The sequence below is a fragment of the Giraffa tippelskirchi genome, chromosome 3, assembly GCF_054371585.1.
Source record: "Giraffa tippelskirchi isolate mGirTip1 chromosome 3, T2T-mGirTip1v1.2.pri, whole genome shotgun sequence".
NCBI classification, from domain to species: domain Eukaryota; kingdom Metazoa; phylum Chordata; class Mammalia; order Artiodactyla; family Giraffidae; genus Giraffa; species Giraffa tippelskirchi.
Genome location: NC_137277.1, coordinates 36636812 through 36652932, shown reverse-complemented (window position 1 = coordinate 36652932; position 16121 = coordinate 36636812). Strand labels below are relative to the sequence as shown.

The 16121-nt window shown below is 57.7% G+C and overlaps 1 protein-coding gene and 1 pseudogene across 19 annotated transcripts; one reads left to right on the top strand and one right to left on the bottom strand.

The window, feature by feature from the left end:
- Positions 1-372: 372 nt before the first annotated feature.
- Positions 373-1048, bottom strand: LOC145540401 (uncharacterized; annotated as a pseudogene).
- Positions 440-16104, top strand: CAMTA2 (calmodulin binding transcription activator 2). Of its 19 annotated transcripts, none has more exons than XM_081579013.1 (23): positions 440-501; positions 1786-1880; positions 2095-2198; positions 2539-2606; positions 2689-2824; positions 3424-3495; positions 3753-3906; positions 4258-4392; positions 4948-5888; positions 6852-6978; positions 8548-8682; positions 10330-10445; positions 11042-11226; positions 11532-11610; positions 11749-11971; positions 12157-12458; positions 13517-13713; positions 13951-14134; positions 14349-14420; positions 14536-14556; positions 14741-14910; positions 15076-15150; positions 15257-16104. In XM_081579013.1, the coding sequence occupies exons 2-23, from the start codon at positions 1850-1852 to the stop codon at positions 15318-15320; spliced, it is 3591 nt and encodes a 1196-aa protein (XP_081435139.1). In that variant the 5' UTR covers positions 440-501; positions 1786-1849; the 3' UTR covers positions 15321-16104. The 19 variants fall into 19 exon arrangements, with proteins under 19 accessions (XP_081435139.1, XP_081435145.1, XP_081435142.1 ...); XM_081579019.1 differs by lacking the exon at positions 14536-14556 and adding an exon at positions 1006-1148 and having other exon boundaries at positions 1789-1880; XM_081579016.1 differs by lacking the exon at positions 14536-14556 and adding an exon at positions 1006-1148 and having other exon boundaries at positions 1789-1880; positions 3409-3495.
- Positions 16105-16121: the final 17 nt, after the last annotated feature.

Genomic DNA, 16121 nt, shown 5'->3' with positions numbered 1-16121 from the left:
GCCCAGAGTTGTCTTTCTCTCTGCGATGTAGTGATGGGGAGGCTCATGGGGAGGGAGGGCTCCTTTCAGCTTCGCGATGACCCTGACAAAATGAAGTTGGGCTGATACCCCCAAATTCAAGGAGTTGTACCCGAAAACTTAGTCCTGCCCGCTCCAGTGTTCCCCACCCGGCTCTCCGGGCCGAGGTCACGTCAGTTGGCGGAGCTTCCGCCTCCGGGACCCCGCATCCTGCCCCACAGCTCGGCCGCCCCTTCTGGGATTTCCCGGCAGCCCGTCCCCCCGCCTGGCTCGCGGCCCTGGAAGCTGAGTCCCTCCAGCCAGCGCCCCACCCAGAGCCCGACGTGTACTGACCCCAGGTTCCCGTCCCGACCCTCATCCCCTTAATTGGGAGGCCCCGCCCCGTGCGCAGTGACGTCGGACGCCGCTGTCAGCCGGCGCTGGGGGGGGGGTCGGTGTGGGGTAGAATGGCCGCTGCCGCCGTCACCCGCGGGACCCCGGGAGGTAAGAACCGGGGCCTCTCGCCCGCCTCTCCGCCCCCGCGCCAGGGGGCGCAGCTCCACCGCCCGGACTTGGCGAGCCGCGCCGGGAACCACCGGCGCTCTCCCGGGTTCGCCCTCACTCCCCGCTTCCGTCCTCCTCCCCCGCGCCAGGGGGCGCCGCTCGGCTCAGGGCCCCACGGCGGACCTGCCGGGCCGGACCGTCCCGGGGACCCCCGCACCCCGGCACCTGCCCTGCCCCTTGCCCACCATGCGCCCGCGGACTCTCCTCCGCAGCTCCTCCAGGACATCCCTCCTTGCGGGCGGGAGGCGGGACCCTCCCACCTCGGAGCGTCTCCGCTGACCACCGCCCCTCCTGGGGGGGCCGCCCCCGGGCCCGCTCCGCACCCTGGCGGGCTGCCCATCCCGGACTGCGCACCTGCGCCCTAGGGCGGAGTCCTTACCCAAACCCAGGCTCCAGGGCTCACAGTCGTGCTCGGACGGGCCTCTTCCCCCTCTCCATTTTCAGACACCTGGCGGAGCCCGCGCTGAGAGCATCCTCCAGCTTCCATCTGTTACCCCAGGAGGGTGGGGGCTCAGGCTGGAGCCAGAGTGGTAGATGGGGTAGAATAGGCCTGGAGGCCGAGGGAAGCAGAGGCTTTGGGGAGAGAGGTACGGTGGGGGTGGACAGGGCGGTCAGCCTCAGGGTGGAGGATGGGTTGACCTGGGGCTGGGTAGCTGGGTCCTGGTCCCTAAACCAGGTTCTACTCAGGCCCCACCAATCTGGAGGAAAGGGTGGAGGTTAAGATCAGTTGTCAGATCTGCCCTTCCCCTTGGAAAAAATCAAAGAGAAGGAACTCAGGGTGTGTCTTTTAAGGCCTAGCTCTCCACCCGGACTTAGAACTCCTGCCCTCCCCCCCACATCCAGGCTCTCATTTGTCAAACCATCCTTCAAGGACCGGATGCTCTGAGTCCTAGCCCCAGGGTCTGACCCCACCGCAGCTCCAGCCTCGCAAGAGCCAGGGCTGTAAACGCCGGTCCCTCGCAGGCCTTCTCCCCTCCCCCACTCCGCCGGTCTCTTCCTGATTACTCTCTTCTGTTGTGTCTCCCACTCCTGTTGGTTCCTGGCACCATGTCTGGGTTCTCCCTCTCCTCCATCCCCTGGCTATACTCTGACATCACAGTCCAGCCCCTTCCTCTGGCTTCCTCAGATATCACGACCCAGTTCTGTACCAGGTCTCCCACCTCATTCTCCTCATCCTTGATAGTGTGGGGGCTTCTGCCATGACCTTGTTCTCTCCCTTCCCAGCAGAGACTCCCCCTCCCCCCGGCCCCTCAGGCCGGGGGTGACCTTGCTCCCTGGAGCCCTCACCATGAATACCAAGGACAACACCGAGGTTGCTGGTGAGTTCACAGTCCAGGTTTCCAGGTTGGGCACAGCCTTTTATTTCCCCCAGGCGGTGGTGACCTTCTAATTCTTGGATCCCCACTCTCCTTGGCATCATTTCATTCACCACCGCCAACCCACCCCACACCCTAGTGCTCTGGATTTGGCCCTTTTCCTCTGGGCTCTCACGGGGATGTCTTACACTAAGCCCTTCCTTCTCATCCCCTCTAGAGAACAGCCACCACCTGAAGATATTTCTCCCCAAGAAGCTGCTGGAGTGTCTTCCTCGCTGCCCACTGCTGCCTCCAGAGCGGCTCCGGTGGAATACAAATGAGGTTTTCTAGGGAGCCTCGGGGATTGGGGCTCAGCAGTTCCTAGTAGGCTGGAGGAGTTCCCCTCTGTGCCTGTCAACACTCTCTAGGCTCTTTGGGGGTCACAGGAGAGACCTGCATCTTGTAGGAGCTCACTTCTCCTTGGCATATACACCTGTGTATAAATGCTACCACTTACAAAGTATTTCCTACAAACAGAGCACTGTGCTCAGCACTTGTCCTGCGTTATCTCACACAGTTCTCCAGGGATGCCATTATCCCTGAGGTATAGATGAGGAGGCCCAAGAGGCCAGGCTGAGACTTTGTGAAGGGGACCCCCACCTGAGTGCCTCTTCTCCTCCAGGAGATTGCATCTTACTTGATCACCTTTGAGAAGCATGACGAGTGGCTATCCTGTGCCCCCAAGACAAGGTGAGGAGTTTTGTGAAGATGGGGAGTAGCAGGGGTCCTGGGTTCTGTCCACAGAACTCAAGGCGAGTCCTTCCCTTCTCAGGCCTCAGAATGGCTCCATTATCCTCTACAACCGCAAGAAGGTGAAATACCGGAAGGATGGTTACCTCTGGAAGAAGCGGAAGGATGGGAAGACCACCCGAGAGGACCACATGAAGCTGAAGGTCCAGGGCATGGAGGTAAGCAAGGCCTCCAGCACACCTGCCCTGGCCCCCGCTTTTCCCCAAGAGCTGGGTTCCAGCCCTGCCAGGGCTTGGTGACCTTCTCTGCCTACCACCTTCCCAGTCAGTCACTCTTCGCTTCTCACTCACTTTGGATCAGCTGGGTGATTGCTTAGCCCATTCTCTGCTTTCCCTCCATGACCCGGTTCTCCAGGACTTAGGCCACGCCTCCCCCTGGAGGCCACCGATGCCCAATCCCCTCATTTCTCTTGCATTTCCCGCAGGGGTCTGATAGTACTTAGTACCTCAAAGCACAGGTTTCTCTTCTCTCAAATCATTGCTCCTCATCTCAGATGTGTTATCGCCCTGCCCTCTGATTTATGGATAGTCCCATGTCTCGAATCTGGTCCTTGTTGTAAGGTCCTGGCCCCACTGTCCACTCCTCTCCACCGCGGGGTGATTTGGGTGCTGGGTTTTGAAAGGTGTGGGGAATAGATGGGGTGGGTAAGGTTAAAGAGGAACTGGTGGCAAGATTGGGATTCCTGCAAAGGGACTGAACAGAGGAAGAGTTGGGGAGCAGACTAGCCCTCCCCCCACCCCAGCCTGTCTCCTGGCAGTGTCTCTATGGCTGCTACGTTCACTCTTCCATCGTCCCCACATTCCATCGGCGCTGCTACTGGCTGCTCCAGGTGAGGATGGAAGGGCTCAGGGAGACAGAGTCTACCTGGCTCTTTGAGGGAGGTGGGGGTCTGCAGGAAGGAAGGGGAAGGATGACGAAGTTCTGAGTGTGAGAAGGAGACTGGGAAGAAGAGAAAGGGGTTTGGGGATGGAGAGAGCCAGAACTTGGGAGGGTGAGGCTAGGGGTGCCTGCGAAGAAAGGACTAGGAGGCCAAGCCTCTGGACATCAGGACCCCATAGCGCTCTGTGTGTACCCTTGTGCCCGCAGAACCCTGACATCGTGCTTGTGCACTACCTGAACGTCCCGGCCCTGGAGGACTGTGGAAAGGGCTGCAGCCCCATCTTTTGTTCCATCAGCAGCGACCGCCGCGAGTGGCTAAAGTGGTCCCGGGAGGAGCTCTTGGGACAGCTGAAGCCCATGTGTAAGGCAACAGGGCCAGGACAGAGCTCCAAGGGGAGAGTGGACACAGGGACCTCCCATGGCAGCCAAGTTTCTATACTCAGGAGCCTGTGGGGTAACCATGTCGCCCCAAGCCAGGAGGCTTCTTTCCTGGGTGGGTGGGTGGGTGGGTACCAGGGTTCCTGGTGTGATCTAAGGTGTTCAACTATGGAGGGCAGCTGTGAGCTCCAGGTAGGAGCAGTCTGGGGGGCTTCTGCCGCTGTTCTTCTGGTGGAAGTCTCAGAGCATCTCAGGTGCTTGGGGGAGCCATCAGAGTTCTCTGGGGCCTATTTTGTGGGGGTTCCCACAGCACTTCCCCCCAACTCTCCTCCAGTTCATGGCATCAAGTGGAGCTGTGGAAACGGGACAGAGGAGTTCTCCGTAGAGCAGCTGGTGCAGCAGATCCTAGACACCCACCCGACCAAGCCTGCACCCCGAACCCACGCCTGTCTCTGCAGTGGGGGCCTTGGTGAGTGACTCCTGACCTTGGAACCCTCCTCCCTCCTTGCTGGTCCGCCCTTACTCACACCAAGGGGGTATCTGTCTCGTTTGGATTTGCGTGCTTATTTGCATGACTTTTGCATGTTCCAGAAAGATGGGCCAGATGAGCAGAGGCCTTCCCGTCTGCATACTGCCTAGTTCCTTTTACTTATTCCTGGCAGCCTGGGCTCTCTGTCTGCTTTCTTCCTTTAGCAGTTCCTGGCCACCCCGGCACTACCGCTTACACACAGGCCTAGCCTTATTCTTAGTTGACACCCCCTTGGTTCTCTTCTTTTGTCCTTTTTCTATGCTTTCACCTATTGCTCTCAGCTATTCCCCCAAGCCCTGGATCCTCCCCTGCAGTGTTCCTCCAAGGGGAGGGAGGGGGAGGAGAAATATTTCTGCCGCCTCCCAGTGGCCACAAGCAGTATGACACCTCTGGTATGTAGTGACTTCTCAGGAAATGCATGACAGCTTCCAGCAAGGGAGGGCTGGAGAGAGATGTGTCTTACCCCTTCTCTCCCCACCACCCCTTTCACTCCAGGTTCTGGGAGCCTCACCCACAAATGCAGCAGCACGAAACACCGCATCATCTCTCCCAAAGTGGAGCCCCGAGCTTTAACCCTGACCTCTGTCCCCCACCCTCATCCCCCTGAGCCGCCCCCACTGATAGCCCCACTTCCCCCAGAGCTCCCGAAGGCACATACCTCCCCATCTTCCTCTTCCTCTTCCTCCTCTTCCTCCGGCTTTGCGGAACCCCTAGAGATCAGACCGAGCCCTCCCACCTCCCAAGGGGGTTCTTCCAGAGGAGGCACCGCCATCCTCCTCCTGACAGGACTGGAGCAGCGAGCCGGGGGCTTGACTCCCACCAGGCACTTGGCTCCACAGGCTGATCCGAGGCCTCCCATGAGCCTGGCTGTGGTTGTGGGCTCTGAGCCCTCGGCCCCGCCAGCCCCTCCAAGCCCTGCCTTTGATCCTGATCGTTTTCTCAACAGCCCGCAGAGGGGCCAGACATATGGAGGGGGCCAAGGGGTGAGCCCAGACTTCCCCGAGGCCGAGGCCGCCCATACCCCCTGTCCAGCGCTCGAGCCCGCTGCTGCCCTGGAGCCCCAGGTGGCTGCCCGGGGTCTCCCTCCACAGTCCGGAGCAGGCGGGAGAAGGGGAAACTGCTTCTTCATTCAGGATGATGACAGTGGAGAGGAGCTTAAGGCCCAGGGGGCTGCCCCACCCGTACCTTCACCCCCTCCTTCACCCCCACCCTCACCTGCCCCTTTGGAGCCATCAGGCAGAGTAGGAAGAGGAGAGGCCTTGTTTGGAGGAGCTGGGGGGTCCAGCGAACTGGAGCCCTTCAGTCTCTCATCATTCCCGGACCTCATGGGAGAACTCATCAGTGACGAAGCTCCGAGTGGCCCTGCCCCCGCCCCCCAGCTCTCTCCTGCTCTCAGCACCATCACAGACTTCTCCCCAGAGTGGTCCTACCCAGAGGTGAGTCTCAGACTTCTCTCCTTCCTCCTGCATCCCTCTCTCCCTGTGGCCCGTGACCTAGTTTCCCTCAGCATCCATGGCTGCTTAGTTCTCTTCCCAGCCTCTATCTTTACATAGAGTGTAGCTTCTTAATGGCACCCCACTCCAGTACTCTTGCCTGGGAAACCCCATGGACGGAGGAGCCTGGTAGGCTACAGCCCATGGGGTCGCGAAGAGTCAGACGACTGAGCGACTTCACTTTCACTTTTCCCTTTCATGCACTGGAGGAAATGGCAACCCACTCCAATATTCTTGCCTGGAGAATCCCAGGGACGAAGGAGCCTGGTGGGCTGCCGTCTATGGGGTCGCACAGAGTCGGACATGACTAAAGCGACTTAGCAGCAGCAGCTTCTTAATGGTTTTCACAGGCCTCCTTGACTACCCCTTTTTCCCTCCCTCCTCCTTCTACCTGTGATTTGTGGTTGTGTGAGTCCCTCAAGTGCCCCAGGGGACTTCATTCCTTTGGTGACTGGGTGGGGTGGAGAGGGCCTGGGACAGTTCAACCTGAAGAAGAGAAAACCCAACTGGGATGTGATGGGAGACTTTGAGAAGCTGAAAGACTGTATTCAGCAGTGAAGTTCTGCTTTGTGCTGCCCCAGAGATAGAAAGCAGGAACTTCTGTGGGGGTACCAGGGGGGCCCCGAGAAAAGACTTCCTCCCAGTGATAGCTATCTACAAATGGGATGGTAGCCTTGGGAGAGGCAATGAGTTCCCCATTTCTGGCAGATTCAAGTAGAGGGCAGGAGTGTGGGGAGAAAGACAGTGGGTGGATCTCACTCCACTCCATGTCCAATCCCTGTACCGCAGACCCTGGGGTGTAGAGAGCCATAGGTCCTCTCTCAGGGTCTGAATGAATGAAGGAGTGAGTAATTATATCCAGCAGAGAGAGCCTCAGTCACATGGCTCTCTGACTTCCGCCTGCAGGGTGGGGTCAAGGTGCTCATCACAGGACCTTGGACAGAGGCCGCCGAACATTACTCCTGTGTCTTTGATCACATCGCTGTGCCAGCCTCACTCGTCCAGCCTGGTGTCTTACGCTGCTACTGTCCCGGTATGGGGACTGGGGGTGGTAGGGGAAGGGACTAAGACATGACTGTTAGGACTCCCAGGAAGCACTGGGAACAAACGTGTTGGGTTGTTCCTGAGAACATGACAACCTCATCCAGTCCTGGGGCTGAGCCCGGTGGTTGCCCCCTAGCCACCACCCCCCAGCCACCACCCTCCAGCAGGCAGATGAGTCTGAGCTGAGGTATCAGAAGGTCTAGATTCTAATCCAAGAAATCTACTGCTGAGCTGACGGGTGGTCTTGAATAAGCCTACTCCTTTCATAGGACCTTGGTCTGCCCTTCTGTAAGATCAGCCATTTGACCCAAGGGGTCTCTCATGCCTCTCCAGGCCCACTGACTCCAATCCAGGGAGAGTCTCTTGGGAGAATGAGAAGGGAGAGATGTTGGTCTCCTCCAACCAGTTCTGAGACTGAGGGACATTGGCTTCAAGACCTGCGCTGTCCAGTATGGTAGCCGTGAGCCACATGTACCTATGGAAATTAATGATTAAGATTAAATGACGTTTCAAGTTCAGCTCTACCATCACACTAACCACATTTTGGTGCTCAGTGGCCACATGTGCTCATGCTCCCCTAGGGGACAGTGCAGATGCAGGATGTCTCCAACACTGAGGAAAGTTCTTTTGGACAGCACTGGTCTGGATGTTATTGCCAAGGTTCATCTCTGCCCTTTTGCCACCCCCTTTGCCCCTCACCTGACACTCAGCAGTGTTGCTGTGGGACCCCAAGGACCACTGGAGTGACACGTCGACAGCTTTGCTCTCTATCAGTGTGTCCTCCCCGAGTCTCAGCAGCCCTGTTCAGTGGTGGATGGCAGGAGAGGGGCTGAGACCAGAGACATCGGGAATTGGGAGTCTCAGCTTCTAATCTTGGGACCAGGGCCTGGTGGCTTCATTCTCAAGGCTATAGATATTGAGATCCTGGGACACCGCTCTCACTCGATCCTGTTGGTGAGCAGCTAATTCCTTTCCCCCATCTTAGTAACAGAGTTAAGGCTTCTGGACCTTGATCTTAGGAGATCAAGAGATTTTACCATCATCAAATTGTTTATATGTATAGGTATCTCGACACACCTGCCTCCATCTGGCTCAGTCGGTAAAAGAATATGCCTGCAATGCAGAAGACCCGAGTTCAATCCCTGGCTCGGGGAGATTCCCTGGAGAAGGAAACGGCAACCCACTCCAGTACTCTTGCCTGGAAAATCCTACGGAAAGAGGAGCTTGGAGGGCTACAGTGCACGGGGTCACAAGAGTCAGACACAACTTTGTGACTAAACCACCCATAGGTATCTCTTGACTCTCTGCTTCTATGCCTTGGTGCTGAACAACATCCTTAACTACAGGGTCTAGAACCCAAGGGGTCTCTGGCCCAGAGGAGCTATTAAGTTCTCAAATGAAGGGATTCCCTCCCCACTTAGAGCCAAGGCCACTGGAGCCAGGGGCCTCTGGGGCCACAACAGGGCAGATAGGGGAGGTGGATGTGGAAGGACCACCTGTGGCTCTGGTGAAGGAGCCCAGGAAAGAAAACCATCTCGCTGATCCTTACCCTCCCCAGCCCATGAAGTTGGGCTGGTGTCTCTGCAGGTGGCAGGGCGTGAGGGGCCCCTTTCTGCGTCTGTGCTCTTTGAGTATCGAGCCCGCCGATTCCTGTCACTGCCTAGTACTCAGCTTGACTGGCTGTCACTGGACGGTGAGTTCCTAGCCCTCTGACCCCACCGCCTTTGAGCATGACATGTTCCTGGGCCCATATGGACTCTGGTGGCCACTGCCTTGCCCCCACTGTACCCCTCTTCCCAGCTCCTGCTTTGCTCATTTCTGAAGGAGCAGCAGATTTCCTTTGCCTCCTCTTCCCTGTAAACCTTGGAGGCAGCTTTGTCCTGTCACTTGTCCTGTCCATAGGAAGGGATCAAGGCCATGGGTGGGGCCGTGACAGTGCAGAGCAACATACATGGGATACACATGAGTGTATATGTCCCCACACAATGTATTTAAACTTTCCTATGGTTTTTCCCTCTAGTTATAAAGACAGGCATTAACTATAGAAAATTTTGAAATTATAGAAAAGCACAAAGTAGAAAATGAAAATTCCCTGTAATAATGCTCAATAACATACACCACTTTTAACATATCTTCTTATACCAACACAGAGATGCACATACATACACGTGTGTGTACATGTGTGTATTTGTTCAAATCCAGAGCTGTGTTTGTCCCCTTTACTGGTTATCCCTCCTGTGGTTTTCAGGATTGTTTCTCTCTGCATCTGCTTCTTTCTTGAGGTTTGCTTGTCTCCGTTTCTTCCTGTTTAACCTGTGCTTTACTATCTCTCCTGTGTCTCCTGCCTCTCTCATCTCTCCATTCCCCCTTGGATTTTTGTCTTCACTTCCCCTCTTCCTTCCCTATTGCTTGTTCGTTCTACATCTCCAGCTCTCCTTTGCCCTTTCTCTCCTCTCCTTCCCCTTGTTTGTCTTTCCCTCTCTGCTCTCATACCTTGAGTCTCTGCTCAGCCCTCTCGACCCTCCTTCCCACCATTTCCTCTCTACCTTGTTGCCCGTCTGTCCTGGCATCTCAAAACATCCCCAGCCTCCACCTGTTTGTTTTCCCACAGCTCTGACCCCCTTCTGCCTCCCCTCCTCGTCCTTGTGTGATCTCAGGAGGGGACAGATATAGCTTGGGATGTGTGCATGTGCATTTGTGCATGGGGTGGGGGAGTAGGAGGAGAAATGGACTTGGCCATCCATCTCTGTCCCCTCCCCTCCCTGCCATCCTCTTTGTGGACAGCTGCGGGGGGCCAGGAGGAGGGGGTGGTGCTTTTCAAATCAGTCTCTGAGTTCTTTGGGGCACTGATTAACAGAGAGGAGGGACCCTGAAGTCCTTCAGCCCCAGCATGGGGGACGAAGGTAGTGTCTGGGGCAAGAAGGAACAAAATAAGCCACTTGGGAGGAGGCTGGGAGTACGCGCACGTGCATGCATGTATGTGTGTGAGATCTGGGGCGTATGTGTGTGTGTGTGTGAGAGAGAGAGATATCTGGGGCAACTGGGGCTAGACACCCAGCGGGGAGCCCTACCGTCTCTGTCTTGAAGGACACAGTCTTGGTTCTGCATTCAAGTCCTAGGTGGACACGTGGTATGAAGAGCCCTAGACTGAGGACTGGTCCTGGAGGGCTCTATTCAGAAGGTGTGGGGGGGCTGGTAAAGGGCCGTTGTATGGAGAAGAGGAAAGGATATGCTTGTGTCTTCATCACTCAGACCCTGGGACAGGATCTGGCTTTGTTGCCCAGGGCATCCCCTGGACCCTGCCCACTGAGCCCCCGATGCCCACTCCTCTTCCCCCCAGACAACCAGTTCCGGATGTCCATCCTGGAGCGACTGGAGCAGATGGAGAAGCGGATGGCAGAGATCGCAGCAGCTGGGCAGGTCCCCTGCCAGGCTCCTGATGCCCCTCCAATTCAGGTACCTCCATGAGGGCACTGTAGACAGTGGGAGCAAGGGGAGGGTTTTCCTGTAGAAATCAGCTCTAGTGTGTGACTCCCCTCGCTGTCCAGGCCCCAGCCAATCCCCTTCCCTTCTCCGTGACATCACCCTTCTCCCACCCCCACCCCGTGGCAGGAGTGGCTATTCTGGGCACCCTCTTGGCATGACAAGCTTCAGACTATTTCTGGTCTGAAGGAGGGTGAAGGTGAGGGTGGGGGAGGGGATCCAAGAAGTCGGGGCTCAGCGCTCTGAGGGTTCCAGGTCTCTGAGGAAAGAAGACTGGAGAGGACTCTAGGTTCTGAGGGGGAGAAGCCATCTGTGGATATGGCACTGATCTGAGCCAAAGTGAAAGCACCACATGGGCATGCATGCAGGCATGAGGTCTGGCTGCTGGAGAAAGCTGCCTGAGGGACAGGGAGGACTGACGGGCCATCAGAGGTCAGGGTGGTGGGAGCCTAGAGTGGAAATTGTAGGGAGGGGGCAGAACTGGAAGCTGAGAGGACAGGAGTGGGGTGGCTAAGGCCATCCCAGGCTGGGGATGCTCAGGTCTCTGCCTGAGGGTGTGTGCACTGCAGGATGAAGGCCAGGGGCCTGGCTTCGAGGCCCGGGTGGTGGTCCTGGTAGAGAGCATGATCCCACGCTCCACCTGGAGGGGTCCTGAGCGTCTGGCCCATGGAAGCCCTTTCCGGGGCATGAGCCTTCTGCACCTGGCCGCTGCCCAGGGCTATGCCCGCCTCATCGAGACCCTGAGCCAGTGGCGGTGAGCTGGGGCTGGCGGGAGTTGGGGTGGGGGGATGTCAGGGACTGAGGAGGAACTGGAGGCCTGCCATGGGAGCTGGGGTCACTGTGGGAAGGAAGGCGGGCTGGAACAGGGTTTGTACTTGGGGGAGTTTTAATGCCCTCTTGACTTACAATGCTGACTTCCTGACCTCCTTATAGTCATTAATCTCTTTGATTACTCAACCTGCTGACCTTAGTGCTTGCCAGCCCCTTCGATTCCGAAGTTCCTACTGGGCCCCCTTTAGCCCTAACTGTGCTTCACTGTCCCTTTCCCAAACCCTCCAGGAGTGTGGAGACGGGAAGCTTGGACTTGGAGCAAGAGGTTGACCCACTCAATGTGGACCACTTCTCTTGTACCCCTCTGGTGAGGATGCTGGTTCCTAGTGCACGTGAACAATGGGAAACGGGAGCAGTTCTTCAAAGAGAAGATCCTTTGGGGGATGCAGGGAAGGAGTAAGGACGGGCCCATGCCTCACCTCCACCTCCACCCTCTTCTCCTCAGATGTGGGCTTGTGCCCTGGGCCACCTGGAGGCTGCTGTGCTCCTCTTCCGTTGGAACAGACAGGCGCTGAGCATTCCTGACTCTCTGGGCCGCCTGCCCCTATCCGTGGCTCATTCCCGGGGTCATGTGCGCCTCGCCCGCTGCCTGGAGGAACTGCAAAGACAGGAAGCTTCTGCTGAGCCCCCACTTGCCCTGTCGCCACCCTCCTCCAGCCCTGACACTGGTGAGGGTTTAAGAGGGGAATGTGGGTGGAAACACAGGCCAGGGGAAAGCTAGAGGGTGGGAGACAGTGCGAGGAGAGAGGAGGTGGTGCGGATGGGGAGGTAAGAGCAGCAAGGCTAGGGAGATGGAGAGCGAGGAGGGGGCAAGTGGCGCCTTATGCTCACACCCCCTTCCCTCCCCTCACAGGCCTGAGCAGTGTCTCCTCGCCTTCAGAGCTCTCGGATGGCACTTTCTCCATCACATCAGCCTATTCTAGTGCCCCAGATGGGAGTCCTCCACCTGCTCCTCTGCCAGCCTCTGAGATGACTATGGAGATGGTCCCAGGCCAGCTCTCCTCTGGTGCCCCAGAGACCCCCCTATTCCTCATGGACTATGAAGCCACCAACCCCAGAGGGCCCCCACCCTCGCCACCTCCTCTCCCACCAGCCCTGGACAGTGGGGCTGCTCCCGAAGAAGCCGATAGTCCACCAGCTGTGGATGTGATCCCGGTACCGCTTAGGTGGAGGGCTACAAGCAGAGGGGGGTGCAGGGCTGGGGTGACGCCAGCCAGCACATGAAACAGAACCAGAGCCAGGCGGCAGTTTGGGAAGCAGGGGTCATTTACCCTCATTCGGGGACAGGCAAGGTAACCCTCTGCTTAAGCTTCTGTCAGAGTTTGGGATTCAGAAGTCATGAGGCCTCAGAGGTTAAAATTCTGGAGAATATCTTCAATTAGAGCTGGGTGGTAGGGGTTACCTGTTGTTCCATAAAGGGACAAGAGCGATGGCAGGAAGCAGGGAGGAGGGAGGAGCAGAGAGGTCAGAGAAGGCAAGATGGAAGCGGAAGTGTCTGGCACTAACCAGGGGACAGAGGGGGAGGCTTGCACATGATAAGAGACAAGAGTCTTGTGGAATGAATGAACCCATGAGAGAGTGGAGAGTGGCTCTTCACATGCAGCAGCCTGCTTCTCTGCTAGGGCCTGGGACATATCTGCTTTAGAGAGACTAAGGGATTAACTGGGGAGCACTTAAGTGCAACAGATTTAGAGAACTCCACACAGTAGGTAGGCGGCTTTATGTGAGACCAGCAGGAAGTGCTGCAGGCTGAAGGGCTGGAGCAGAGGCAAGGCTGGAGCTATTCAATAAGGTGTCACATGATTGGCAAGCACTCAGCTGATTCTTGGCGAGCTCAAGGAGGACAGGGTGGCAGACATGGCCAAGTCTGTGGGAGCTGGCATGGGGCAGGCTGGGTGGGACAGTGGGCAGTCAGCCTGGAAGGCTAAGCCCTTCATTTGCCCAGCTTCTGAATCCCCATGTGCTGTACCTCCTTCCTAGCGTATATTTTCCACAGTCTCAACACAGGGCTGTACTGAGTGGGACCCCAAGGAATGTAAGTGAACCTGCAACACTGGCCGAGAAAGACAGGGTTAATGGGGGCAGCCATCCATGAGGCCTCATCATCTGGTGCTGATAGGAGAAAGATAGGAAGTGAACTTATGTTATGCCCTTGGCAGGGCAGGAACAGCTGGGGGGCCCCTCAAGGTTCACCCAGCTTCTCCTTCATCCAGGTGGACATGATCTCACTGGCCAAGCAGATCATTGAAGCCACACCAGAGCGGATTAAACGAGAGGACTTCGTTGGGCTGTCTGAGGCTGGAGCCACAATACGGGAGCGGACAGGAGCAGTGGGGCTCAGTGAGACCATGTCCTGGCTGGCCAGCTACCTGGAGAACGTGGACCATTTCCCCAGCTCAGCCCCTCCGAGGTGACCAGCTTAGGACAAAGCCTCCAGATCCTTCAAAGGAGCGTGGGAGGGAGACAGTGAGGGAGGGAAGAAGCTGCACTATGGCCAGAGCCTTTGAAGAAGGGATTGGCACTGGCTGGCGAGCTCTGAAATCACTCTCCAGGCCCTGTTACTGGGGCTCTGCCTTCAGAGCAGCGCCCAGGTGGGAGAAGAGGGATTTCAGATGCCTAGGACATCCTTTATCCCTGTGCCCTATAGCGAGCTGCCATTTGAGCGGGGTCGCCTGGCTGTCCCTCCAGCACCTTCCTGGGCAGAGTTTCTCTCCGCATCTGCTAGTGGCAAGATGGAGAGTGACTTTGCCCTGCTGACCCTGTCGGATCATGAGCAGCGGGAACTGTATGAGGCAGCCCGAGTCATCCAGACAGCCTTCCGAAAATACAAGGTCGGGGGCTTTGGGGCTTCAGGGGATGAATTACACAAACTTGAGTGGGGAGGTGATGGGTTCCCAGGACTTTCGGAGGGACAGCAATCATCTGGACAGATCTGGGGTAGGGTGAAGGGTCAAGGGACCCCAGGCACCTTGCAAGAACAGGTCAGATGTCAGGTGGGCAGTTCCTAACTGATCTAGGTGCTGAGACTTCCTTCTTGCCGCTTAGGGCCGGCGGCTGAAGGAACAGCAGGAGGTAGCAGCGGCTGTGATCCAGCGCTGTTACCGGAAGTACAAACAGGTGAGGTCGTCCTCTCTAGAAAGCATATCCACCAACCCACACGCCCAGGCACTCACCCCAGCCCAGAGCATCCAGAATGCTGCAGGAGCCCTAACTCCCCTTTTCTCTCCACAAGCTGACCTGGATTGCACTTAAGGTATTAGGCATGAGACCTGGATGTGAGGCTGTCTGTGATGATTCAGCCTTTCCTTCCGTGAGCGTGTGGATTAGAGAAAGAGACTAGTATCAACTGAACTTGAAGCGGGGTGGGGGGTGACCCTTAGGGGTCTGGGTCTCTGTCCCTCCATGTCAGCCCCTGCCCCTCCTCCCCACCCCTGCAGTTTGCGCTCTATAAGAAGATGACCCAGGCGGCCATCCTGATCCAGAGCAAGTTCCGAAGCTACTACGAACAGAAGCGATTTCAGCAGAGCCGCCGAGCGGCAGTCCTCATCCAGCAGCGCTACCGCTCCTACCGCCGCCGGCCCCCGGGGACCCTGCCTGCCCGCAACAAGTACGGCCCCAACCCTCCAGCCCTCAGTGCGCACCCACTGCCCATGGACTCCCAGCTCATCATCCTGCTCCTCCCCCACCCTTGCCCTGCCAAGGTCCCCAAGGGGCGGAGGGCAGGTGATTGCTGAGTGTCCTGTGCGGTCTCATCTCTTCTTCCTTCCACCAGAGGCTCCTTTCTCACCAAGAAGCAGGACCAGGCAGCCCGGAAGATCATGCGATTCCTGCGGCGCTGCCGACACAGGTGCTGCCCTTTCCCTCACTTCGGGGGACTGGGCCCCGCCGCCGCCTCCCCATCCCACCGCCCTGATCGGCTGGTCTTCTCTGACTCCTTCCTTGTCTCTCCGCAGGATGAGGGAACTGAAGCAGAACCAGGAGCTGGAAGGGCTTCCCCAACCCGGGCTGGCCACCTGACCTCTCCACTGCCTTTCTCATCACCCTGGGGGCCGCTTCTTGCAGTCTTAACAGGGAGAGGGCTCTCTAGGGGAGGGGGAGCCCCCTGTCGGCAGCTTTCCCGTCACTTCTGTGCTAGCCCGTCCTGGGTCTCCACCCCCCCACCCCTCCGAAGTGCTGAACTCCCTCTCCCACCCCTGCTTCCTTCTCTTCCCTCCGGGTCGCGCCCCCCTCTCTTAGTCCCCGGCTCCAGAAGACCCACGCCCCACATACCTGCATCTTCAGCTGTGACCTCCGGAGCCCTGCCTGCCCCTTCTCCACATCTCCCTCTCTGCCTGTGCCCACCTCGGCCCCTTCCTGACTTGCCTTATTTATTTGTTCGACGCGTCTCTGAATGTATCCGCCTCGGTCCCACCTCTGCCTTCGCTACGCGCGCGCCCCTCGTGTTTCAGGGCTGACTGTGCCCCCACCCCGACTCCGCATGTTTGCGTCTGTTTCCTCCCTTTCTGGCCCTGTCTTTCCCCGTCAACCCGACCGACTCCGGCCACCAATCTCGGGGCCAAAGGGGGGGGGGTGTATATAAAAACGCGCTGCGGAGTCCTGCCCCGTCCCCGAGGGGAGGGGTCTTGTACATAATGTAACATACAGAGTATAGTGAAGAATCTATTTAAGGCGCCGCAGGGAGGGCTGCACGGCCGGGCTTGTGGTTCCTGGCGCGGCGGGAGCCTCCTGCCGGCTCCACGAGCACTTTCTACTTGTGCATGGGTTTGGTTTCTACGAATTGCCATTAAACACCGCTGCACCAGCCAGCCTCCGGCCTCT